Consider the following 12,075-nt stretch of genomic DNA (forward strand, 5'->3'; position numbering starts at 1 on the left):
CTGTTTAACAAACGAACTTATAAACAAACTGCCTTATGCTCCAGGCTCTTCCTTATCCGTCCGTACCTTTTCTCAAACGCGGAACTACTTCGCTCGCATGCTAGTAATTTTTCTGCAAAGCCTTTGCCTTTTTCTTAAAATGAGTCCATCTTTGCCCTCCACTTTCTTTATTATACGTCTCTTGTTTCGTCACAGAGTACACAGCCTTTTTCGAGCTCTGCGTTGGACGTGATTCACTTTGTGATGAATATTCAGCGGAATGACATCATTTAGCACGTGACTGTTGTGATTGAACAGGGAAAACAAACTATTTTAGGATTTCAGATCAAACAAATGCGTTTTTTTCTGATCTGTATTAATGTGAATTTTTTTATTACCGCACCCAAGAGAGATCATTCGTCCGTAGCTCCACTTCACGATTGTGACGCCTTCTTTTATTTTTCCTCCGCCTCTCTCAATTTGTGTTAAGTGCGCCGAAGGTTGATGATGACCAAGTCATAGGATTTGTACGTTTTAGTTTTCTATGTTTAACGACGACCCCAGGTCAACGTAGCTGCGTCATCTTTGCATTTGATGCCTGTGAATCGTGTCAGGTGCAGAAAGTTGTAACTGGCAACTGCATGTCTAAATTCAGCTAATTTGCAGAACTTTGAACATTACATTTACATATTTGATTCATTACTAGTCCGTATGTTGTAAGTCATTAAAATGGGAATTATGGTGCAATTGTTTAATTCAATCCTTATTTTAGCTATAGTTTAAAATTAAGTAGTATGATTTAACTAGTGAAATGGAAAAAAAGAGTCCCGATTCATCAAAGAAGAGTGAACAAAAACCAAAGCGACCTTCAGATTTTTCACATGTAAGCTAATTGCAAAATTTCAAATGTAAATTCACTTCCATTGTTTTATTTTACGAATGATTAAGTACAGTTATTTTATGAAAAATAATTTCCCCTTCTCCCATATTGTAAAATATAATGATATGATTCAAAATTTTCAGGATGAAGTGTCACAACAGGAAAGTCAATATCTCACTCGTTGCACAAGGTTCAGACTTTCCACTGAATATGAGGTCTGTTTTTTTTAATTTTAGCTTACTAAAACAGCATTTTGACATTTTTGGTCTGTGTTATCAAAAGACTTTTGTTTTAGTTAAGCATATGCAATTGCAAGCACATACTTCGCATGACGATTGGTGAGCGTCATTCAGTGGTTAACCCCCAACGCTGGTTGTGCAACACCTGTTTTACCACAGAATCTGTCTGGGCCTGTTTGAGTTGCCCTAATGTTGCCTGTGGCAGGTTAGTTGCATGTGGTTTGTGATTATGGACATAGCAGAATCCTCTTACATTTACATATTCAATAAACACAACTTTTTTACACAATTTTTTTATAAATAAGCAGTCAGGTCAGATAACATTTGGGTTTTGCACAAAAACAAAAAAGTGTTTGAAAGGAATAACCATTGTTCTTAAATTAATGGTTTTTTTGTTGCAGATTCATTCATGAACATGCTCTAAATCACTTTCAAGAGTCAGGCCACCCCTTGGTGATAGATGTCAATGAACTCTATGTTTACTGTTATTCTTGTGATGACTATGTTCTTAATGACAACAAGTCAGGCGACATCAAAGTTCTTAGGGAAACTCTGCAGGTGTTGTATAAATGTTGATGTTCAAATTACTAAAACAGTACAAGTATTTTTGGGGGTGACAGTTGCAATTAAAGCTGAAAACCTTTCAATGCAGTAAATAGTTTTTGAAAATGTTCTGTTATTATCAAATGTTTGATTTATTGGTGTATTGCTACACATTTTAAATTGATAATTTGTCATTAACAAAAAGGTTTGTTTTAACATCGTTTTAAAAGGCACCCTTTCGTTGCAGGCTATAAGGTACCAAAATTTTACTGGGACAACCAGAAGTGGGCACACCTTGAGGACTGCCACCATTAGTGCAGATGAAGATGTTCAAATGCGGCGTAGAATGCAGCAACAACAGCTTGACAGAGATGACAGGCTATTTACTGCCATTTGGCATTCCAGGTAGTGATTTGTGTAAAACCGATGTTATGTAAAATTTAAGCGGGTTGTTTGTTTGTTTTACCCTGCAGAAACTTATTTTTCTGTTAGGTTTGTTCGTCAAAGAAAGACTTTCCGAAACTGGTTGTTCTATGTTCGAAACAAAGATAAACTTGTTGCCAGTGATCATGAAGACCAGAATTTTGAAGTTGAAAACAGTCATCCACAGCTCAAAGACGCACAAGAGGACTTCATTGGAAAGATTGACGAATGTCTTTCTGAAGCTACAGGGTTACCAGTTAAATCAACTTCAAGTTTATCTGAACTGGAACCTCTTCAAAATATGGCCAATCAAGAATCAGAAATAGAGACTGAAGATACTATATGTAATTTTGACAAAGGAATTCAAGATCAGTTAATGTATAGTTCACCTACATCACAACATGGGCATATTTCGTCTGTTTCAAGCTCCATTTCTTCAGTGAAAACTGAAGACTTTAAAGAGAGTTTGCCGGTAACCTATTCCAATACAATTAGTGAAGGAGGTGGAAATATTAAAACAGATGTAATAATTTTGCTGACGGATCACATACCTGTTGAAGAATCACAGAAAGACATTTGTCCAGTCATTTTGGAAGAGGGTAGAAACAGTGAACCTTCTGAAATAAAGCCTAGGATGTCACCTGAAAAGGAGAAACATGAACTCCCTATTACAGATAATTTACCTGTAGAAACCCAGGAGAAAACCAAGCCTTTTGTTGAAAAAATAGCTATTGTAAACTCTCGGCCCAAACGTGCAAATGCTGCTAGTCGTTACAAAGAAATAATGACTCGACTTTCCCAATCTGGTGATCCACCGAAGAAAAAAGTTTGCCTGTCAGACAAGAGTCCTGAAAAGGCAGCGGAAAGGAAGGACAAAGTGGAGGATACATCGGTGAGAAGAAGTCTGAGGTTGCAGATACGTGAGGAAACAGCAGCAAGAAAGCGACGCAGACACATTAAGAAGTAAGTGTTTGCTGTTTCCCTGCACTGCAATTTCCTGTTACATTCCTGTCAATACAACAAATGCATGTGTGGTGGTGTAAGTATCAAATAATGTATGATATACCAACTGCTTCAAAGTTTTGAATGTCATGATGTTTCTTGGTTGCATGCTAATATTTATTGTATAACACATACATACTCGAATCACATTCGAGTCGAATGTTTTTATCACAGCAAATTTTAAGTTTAAGTGAAAATTTTAAGTTTAAGTACCTATCTAATTAAGTGCTTTAATTTAACTATTATTACCAGAAAAAGGTCACTATCTCCAACTGCAAGAAAAAAGAGAAAACCAAATGCCACTGTTCCAAAATTGATGGTTCCTCCACGTTCAAGGATCTGCCGGCGCGTCACGTCTGAGAGTGGGAGCAAATCACTGTATGACAGTGTCCCAAATCGGGCTGTGACTTCCCTTATTCCTGGTGTTACAGGACTACGAAACCTGGGAAACACATGTTATTTAAATTCTATTATACAGGTCAGTTTAAATCTTTGCAATCCATAATATCTGCAAAGGGTGCCTAGAAAACTAGAGATGGAAGAAAAAAACAGCAACCTGTTTTTTTTTCTGTCAATTCATAGATTGTAATTGGAATTAATGTTGATTGACTAATTGTCCTGGCTAGCTTTTCTGAAGTAGTTGCCTGTGTTGTTATTATCAGTGTACAATTAGTTGTCCTATTATTATTTGGTGAAATTTCTTTTTGCACCAAAGTTAAACATAGCACATATAATTAATGGTTGATGCCTAGGTGTTAGGTCACCTCCAGAAGTTCCGCCGATGTTTGCTTGCTGTTCGTGATCTTGATATGGATGAATACACTGTGTACCAAGATGATCAACAGCTATCACCATCTACTAAACTGCGAATTGCAGGCCGTAGGTCTACCATAGAAATGTATGAAAGCCAATCAACCACTGCTTCGAAAAAACTGCTTAAAATGCAAGCAGGTATTTTTTTTCATCCAATTTTGACCAGAAAATAGTTTCAAAATGATAGTGGGAATATTGAAGTTAACCTTGTTGTTTCATGCACAGCAAAATTGGGCCATTATTGTAGTTCACAAATGTTAAATACATTATCTCGCTTTCAATTTTCATGTAGCATGCAGGAAGCATAACACTAAAGACAGTTATTGGTCTTTTTCAAAAGTGTCAAAATACTGCCAACATGACCACATACGTAATGTCTGAAAACAAAATTGTTTCAGTATAAATGTGTTTACAGGTCTCAATGGAGGTCAAGAAAGTGGAAACAACAACTTAGAAACTGATGTCGGAACACTGTTTAACCAGCAACAGTTGTGTAGTAGTTCCACCCAAAATCCACTGTCCCTTTGTCATGAGTTGCACGATCTGTATCACATTATGTGGTCTGGGAAGTGGAAATTGGTTTCACCGTACCATTTCTTGAGTTCAGTGTGGCAACTCATTCCCTCATTCCGGGTAAAACACTGTCCATGTCTATTTCTCGGAATGATGCTGTGCATTTTACTATATTTATGCTTAAAGTGAAAGCCTTTGTTTAATTGGTCGTTCCCAAGTATTTAATATCAGTTAAGAAAGATTTTGAAAACACTAGGTGAAGAAAAAACATGTTATTATTTTTCTTGCCCAATTCTAAAAAAAAACATCTAATGAAGGATTGTTTGGTCCTGAGCAATAGTAACCCTACTTTTGGTGGCACCTAATGGTTAAATAATTTTATGTAGGGGTATTCTCAACAAGATGCACAAGAATTTTTGTGTGAACTGCTGGACAAGATTGTTTCAGAACTCGAGCGAAGGCATGTTGCTCCAAGAAACAGGCTTTCAGCTAGAATATCTAGAGTAGGTTTTAAGGAAAATTATCTTTATCCAGCTCTAACTGACCAATTCTTTTTCCCTTAAATTCCTAGACAAATTTCAGACAAAATATACATAGGTAAGCTGCAGATTGTTACGGCCTAACATAGTGGTTCCTAACCGGTGGTATGCGAACCACAAGTGGCAGGCAAAAGGCGTCCAGGTGCTTCGCAAAACATTTGACAAATATGTTGTATATACCATAAATTTTTTAATAAAATGTAAAGGTGGTTTGTGGCAACTGTGCAGGACTTGGAAGTGGTACATAATAGAATTCCTGTTGGGAACCACTGGTCTAACGGGCCTTATGAGTGCATTTAGGTGACTCAAAGGCTTATGTTACAGACTGGCCAACCGAATGTAGACATTTTAACATTGCGGTGTCTGCCACTTACTTGGCTTTATACTGATTGTGTCTCCAAACACCCCATGTTATGATTAAATGCTATATTTTCTCTGTGCAGGTTGTCCACACAGTCTTTGAAGGTAGATTACACAGCAAAGTGAAATGTCTTCAATGCAATCATGTTTCCAGTACCATCGAACCATTCTGGGATTTATCACTTGAGTTTCCACAGCGATATCACACTTCAAACTGGCAAGTGCAATACATTTTCACAAAATATTTGATCTTACAATGTGTAATTTATTAGCCTTTACTGCAACCGGATTTGTGCTAATGATGTGTATTGGGATGCATTAAGTTACACTTGGTATGAAAAATCACATGTAAATACCATAGACAATACAACATCTGATTATTCAACAAGAAGAACTACACTAAATGTGAAAATTAGGAGCAAATTCAATTATGTTCGCAAATTCAAATATACTCTCCTATTTGTTATGCTATACCCATTGTTTATCAAAAGAAATGAATAAATTAGTTTGTGACAAGACATCCTGTTAACTTTATGTAGCTGACTTACGATTTCGTGAAAGGGTCCATTATAGCAAATAGTTTGGAAACCACTGCCTTAGATACTTGCCATTGTAGTAAAAAATTTTAATTAATTTTGTATATCTAGGAACATTGCTTACGGATATGTAAATCTTATAGCCAATGAATTTCAGAGCAGTTACAAGGGCTATATTATTTGCCTTAATAACTTTACATAAATAATTGCAGGAAGAACCACAACAAAGGTTGCTGCTTGCAAGAAATGCTAGACAAGTTCACGGAGGCCGAAAAGCTAGACGGCGGTTGCGTGTACAGCTGTACATACTGTAACGAAACAAGACAAGGAGTCGGCACCGCCCGTCGCCCTCGCGTCCGTCGTCTGTCACACCGGAAGGTCCAGAATAAACTGACCGAAGCCGAAAAGCAAATAAAGATTACGGAACTTCCACAGGTTGGTGATTATTGTGTAAAATTGAACCATTGTTTTGTGACAATCGGATACGAATACAGGCCTTGTGTTACCAAATACATGCATTTATTATAAGCTTGTCTGATAAAAATGACGCATTTTTACATCACGCTGTTGAAATTGGAGGACGTCACAGCCGATGTTATAGCGTGGTCTTTACTGTAGGCGGAAAACAATCTGTCTCGCTTGACGCATTACCTACGAAGTTTGTTGGTCGTTGTAATTCCACTATGTTTATTCGCAGATTCTGCGGTTTCATTTGAAGCGATTCCGATGGAGCGGTCGGAACCACAGGGAAAAAATTACTGTCCCTGTAAATTTTCCCTCTGAGTTGGATATGCGTCAACATTGCTGGGTAGGTACTGCGAAACATTCCATATTTAATTACTTACTGCATACGCCATGTTTCTATAAACTAGGACTCGTTTTATGTAAATCCCAAATGGCACAACCGATTTTGGTACAATATAAGTAATTGTCTACCACACGTACAGAAAAGTACCACGTTTGTCAATCCACAGAAAATCCCTCCTTATAATACAAAAGCCAATGTGAAAATATTGCTTCCTACGTTTCCTATTTGAAAATTTCGCGTTTAACAATATAACATTTACACGATATAACCGTGAAAGTGACTTATTCCATGCAGTTTGTGTACATGGCAAGCAATTTTGCTTTCAGGGGCCGAACGAAAATCAATCAGGGGCGACGACAAGTGGCCAGGAGTTCATGTATGATCTAAGTGCTGTGGTGATTCACCACGGAAGAGGTTTTGGTTCCGGTCATTACACCGCTTACTGTTGGAACGACGTTGGAAGTGCGTAAATTGAATATAATATATTATTGGCTCCACTTTGCTTGTATTTGTGATTTAATACTTACATCGGCGATAACTTTCCTCTCTGCATGGCAAGGTTTCTATAAAATTAATACCACCCTCTTTTTGTGTAGAGTTCTGGGTCCACTGCAACGACTCGAATCTCGAACTCTGCTCAATCGACGACGTCATGGAATCTCAAGCCTACATTCTTTTCTACTCACAACGCGGCTTGGATCCACACCCGCACCTCTTTACACCCCCGCCAACTCCGGATTTGAGTCCACCGCCCTCTCCCAAGGCTCTCGTAGACGGGGATATCCCTCCACCCACCTGAAATTGGACATAGCGGTGGGTAGTCGAACGTCGACTTGTGTGGTTTGCAGTGGGAAGGTTTTGTGGAAACGACCTCTGGGTGGTAATGTACAGCACGAATGCTTTGAGATCGGTGGAATGAACACATGTCGCCAATAGTCTTCACTTGCAGCTGTTACGTGTCTGAGGTCCTTGCTTCGGAGACAGTGACGTGTGGTTGTTTCAAAGGCGACTTGCGTCGACATGTAATTCCTCCTTTTTTTAATTAAATGAACTACTTTATGGCCAGCATAAACAGCTTTTGAAACCATATAGTAAAAAAAAATAATTCTGTGCGTGACGTAGCAAATGCACTGTAGTTTGTGTTCGCATCCACACAGACAAATTGTTGTCTGAAACAGCAACTTATTTTAAGGGACAGGTTACAGGTCACCCGATTTACTTTTTTTTCTTGCCAATCCTTTCCTCTTAAAGTGCTATTTTGTTATTAGCGACGTATTTTTCGCCCTCATCCTTTTATCGACCAGAATTGGCGCTGCCAAATCATATTTCTAGGTTTCTCCATCAAATATAATCGTAATACGTGACGCAATGTTCGTATGCTCTGTGTTGTGAGTTCCAGTAAGTTTTACGTATTGCAACTATATTTAATGACCAATACGATAAATGTTAGCCATAACACTGACAAGGATATTGTAAGAAGAAATATAAAACAATCAAAATAATCCAGCAGTGCCGAACACAAAATCTTCTGCCACGAAACTTAAACTTTGAGTGAACTCTTGTAGTACCAGGTAATTTGATCTGTATCGTATAAAGAACTGAGTGAAGGCAAACGGTTAATACACCTGGATGCAAGTGCGGTTAGGCTTGGGTTGTTTTAATTGGGTCAAGTGCGGTTTTAGAGGAAAATCCTTCGTGATGCGAGATTTTTTCAGAGAACGCATGAGATTGTAGGGGGAAACCGATCTTTCCAAACGGAAATCCTTCTTTCCACTTTGGTGCGCTCACCATAGGCGTCGATTTAGGGGTGAATGGGGTGACATGTGACCCCTTACAAACAAACAGGGATGACAAGGTATGTATTGTCACCCCTGGATTTCGTTTTAAATTAAAAATTATTGTCAGAGAAACCACATACATTGTTATGGACAATACTCTCCCCAGCACGAAATAATTCTTTCCCGCCACCAAAGTGATTTTTGTTGTCGACGTCTTGTGACGTAATAAGCATGTACTATCTTACATTCTTCACTTTTCGGCCAGTGTAATGTTGAGGCTGGTGTAATGAGTCTGTATGTGCTTATAATATCCTTTTTGAATAGGTATGGTCAGAAAATCGTTTAAAATCACAATTTAGGAATCGGTTTTGAAACTGTCGAAATAAACGTGCATATTAAACTGGACCAACCTTATAAGCAACTACCAGTTGGAGAACTGTAAGGTGGAATTGAGAGAGTGCTCGAATTCTTCATACATTATACTATTCGTTAAACTAGTTTCCAACGACCTGTATTATCACCGTCACAATCACGACAAACACAAGTGTCTCGTAGATTGTTACCCAAAGCAGCAGTTGTTGTGGCATAATGGTAAGAATCGACATTCTTGCGTAATAGATTTTTATGTTGATTACTTCATAATTACTAAATTTGCAATAGACTCAGTGAAACAAAAATGTGCCGGTTTCAGTTAGGGGATCCGTAGTTGAAGTGTTTAAAACTTAGTGCTACAACAATGTGGTTCGGTGTAAAAACAAACTGACACGAAATGGAATTTGCGTCGTTTGCCTATGTTTAGGGCGATACAACTGACGAAATGTTTTTTGCGTATTTCTAAAACCTGGTAAAGTCACCCTTAATATTCTACAAAACGTTAGAAAACCGACGCCCATGGCGCTCACCCTCTATGTTTCAGAAACTAAAACATCGAACATTGCACAAATGTAAAGTGATACGTGATTTGCATTTTTGGCACGCTCGATTTTGTGCATTTAATTATAACATACGTCTGAGCATTTAGAAATCATTGAGTGTTAATTTTTAAATCTATTTTTATGAATTTAATTTAAATGTGGACGCATTCATTCATGACGAGACAATATTTAAATATGACGTCACAGCTTAACACAGTGTATCAACAAATACACGTGTTTCCGAGAAAGCGAAAATGATTGCAGATGCATCTCTAAACAATGAAAAACAGTGGATTTCAACAGAGTCGAGGACTTTGTCGGAGGAAGAAATTCAACTGTTACACAAGCAGGTGTTCACTTTTTTGTTTCGTGTCCGCTCTCACGATATAAACGTCGGCTGTGTAAAAATTTAGGACCGAAAACTTGTCACCGAATTCAAACAGCTCAAGCTTGAAGCCGAGGCGGGAAAGTTTTGGGACTTGTTTTACAAACGGAACAGCACCAACTTTTTTAAAGACAGACACTGGACTTCACGTGAATTTGAGGAAATAAAGACAGCTATATCTTCTGTAGGTTATTGAGGCCTAAAATATCAGGTGTAAATCTATCCAAATGTGTTTTGTGTTACATTTTAGGACAGACAAACAAAACTTTTGGAAGCAGGTTGTGGTGTAGGAAATGCATTTTTTCCACTGGTCCAGGAGCACTCAAATTTGTATGTTTACGCATGTGACTTTTCTCCACGTGCTGTTCAGTTTGTAAAGGTAGCTATATCATGTGACATTATCAGATAATTTATGTTTTGTCCTTTTATCTTTGCCAACAGGATAACTCACACTATGATCCTGAAAGATGCACAGCATTTGTTTGCGATTTGTCTTGTCAAAACTTGACAGAAACAATTCATCCCAACAGTGTTGATATTGCTACACTGATATTTGTCTTGTCTGCAATTCATCCTGATCGGTTCCTGTTTGTTCTTCAAAATATAATAAAGGTATTTGCTGCCATGATATATGATAACTAGTCAAGAAGCTGCAGTAAACAGTGTTATTAAACACCCATTACATTGTAAAATATTGCGTGCATTTTTATAGGTTTTGAAGCCAAATGGTCACCTGCTTTTTCGTGACTATGGGATTTATGATTGGGCTATGCTGCGATTTAGTCCAGGAAGCAAAATTTCTGACAATTTTTATGTTCGCCAAGATGGCACAAGAGCCTATTATTTTACTAAAGGTGAATGGTACATTAGAGATTTTGTATCTGATCATGCAACTTTTTATGCTTGCATATTTCAGAGCTACTGGAAAGTATGATGTCGAACGCAGGTTATGAGGTTATCAGCAATGAATATGTTTTAAGAGAGACTGTCAACCACAAGAAAAACATTAAAGTCCCAAGAGTTTTTTTGCAAGGAAAATTCAAAAAGCTTAAAAGTTGATGTTTTTATCAAGTCAATTAAATATTTTTTTATGTTTTATGATGATACTATTTCAGACTTTTCAATATTTCCCTTTATTAAATGCTGCAATGTGTTTAAACTTGGGAGTTGGTTTCAAAGTCAATCTTGTTAGTTTATTGGAGAAAATTTTAGAAGTACGTGTAACATAAAAGAATTAAAATAACAGTACTGCAACAAACAATGTAATTTAAGACTGGACAACACTGCATGACACAAATTTTGACATTTCAAATATGATTGTAATCATACATAGTTACATGTCAGTCATGTATACTTCACAATTATGGCATTTCCTTAAACCTGTTTTGTGGAAAGATCCCAGTCATCAACATTGTAGTCATCCATGTCAATGCAAAATATAGAGACATGATGATCATACACATGGGGTGGATGTGTTGTTGGTGGGAAGACTTTAAGGTACATTGTGGTAGAATCATTTAAATATATTGTGCAACTTCCATTCTTATTAAGTTGTGTGAACATTTGCTTCAATATGTCTGTAAGGCATTGTAAATGTTTGTGTTTTAAAATGATTAAATTGGGACAGGATTTCCCATTTTACTTTTGTGGTTTACTTACTGGGCACAAAAAGCAATACCTGGAATCTTGCTTTTGGTTTTCTCGTTTGACACAAAATGGTCTTCAGCCTCCACTCTAATCATGTATGTTGATAGTTTCTTTATCAACGGAATATAAGGTGAACTCCTGTGTTCAACATCCAAAACCAATCCAAAGTTAAATAAAAGTTGAGTTCTTGGATAATGGGGGCTATTTAGGTAAACTGGACACCCAATGACTTTCTTCCCAACTGCATTTCTATCAAAATAATCAATGTACATCATACACAAAAAAGTAGTCGAATAAAATAAAAAAAATTGTGAGAAGTCAAGTATGTGTAAAAAAAATTTGCTTACACTTTAATAACTTTTTGTTGCATATCTGATTTTGGTATGATATAATTAATAATCGCCTCTCCCAGATCTTTTGTCATACATCCTTCAGGATACCGCAAACAAAATTTATCCAAATCATATTGCTTTCAAAAACAAAACTAGTTTACCTGAATTTAGTTGCTTTAAATAATATTTGACAATTTTAAAAGCGGGCTCCACACTCCCGCTTTGCGCCGGCGGATTCTTTGTTTGTTTCATTATACGCCGGCGTGCGGACAAGCGTGAGTGTGACCCGGCCAAAGGCAATTGTTTCAATGTCCTGAGCGTACGCCCGCACGCCGGCGTATAACATTAAAAGGACTTTGTGCTGCTGTCAGTTGTCTGCTTTCT

At 37.4% G+C, this 12,075-nt stretch overlaps 2 protein-coding genes across 2 annotated transcripts; both read left to right on the plus strand.

Annotated features, from left to right (window-relative positions):
• The first annotated feature begins 749 nt into the window (after positions 1-749).
• On the plus strand, positions 750-7,976 carry LOC145892769 (ubiquitin carboxyl-terminal hydrolase 44-like). Its single transcript, XM_082982033.1, has 15 exons — positions 750-862; positions 1,003-1,074; positions 1,155-1,303; positions 1,500-1,656; positions 1,889-2,046; positions 2,134-3,027; positions 3,319-3,544; positions 3,819-4,017; positions 4,295-4,512; positions 4,779-4,895; positions 5,375-5,512; positions 6,044-6,262; positions 6,525-6,635; positions 6,962-7,097; positions 7,232-7,976. The coding sequence occupies exons 1-15, from the start codon at positions 791-793 to the stop codon at positions 7,432-7,434; spliced, it is 3,069 nt and encodes a 1,022-aa protein (XP_082838159.1). The 5' UTR covers positions 750-790; the 3' UTR covers positions 7,435-7,976.
• Positions 7,977-9,544: 1,568 nt separating this feature from the next.
• Positions 9,545-11,513, plus strand: LOC145898343 (tRNA N(3)-cytidine methyltransferase METTL6-like). The gene is made up of 6 exons (XM_082986772.1): positions 9,545-9,677; positions 9,741-9,896; positions 9,963-10,091; positions 10,154-10,324; positions 10,425-10,566; positions 10,629-11,513. Exons 1-6 carry the CDS (start codon positions 9,582-9,584, stop codon positions 10,769-10,771), a joined length of 837 nt encoding a protein of 278 aa, XP_082842898.1. The 5' UTR covers positions 9,545-9,581; the 3' UTR covers positions 10,772-11,513.
• Positions 11,514-12,075: the final 562 nt, after the last annotated feature.

Source organism: Ascidia mentula, chromosome 1 (assembly GCF_947561715.1).
Source record: "Ascidia mentula chromosome 1, kaAscMent1.1, whole genome shotgun sequence".
In the NCBI taxonomy this organism is placed as follows: domain Eukaryota; kingdom Metazoa; phylum Chordata; class Ascidiacea; order Phlebobranchia; family Ascidiidae; genus Ascidia; species Ascidia mentula.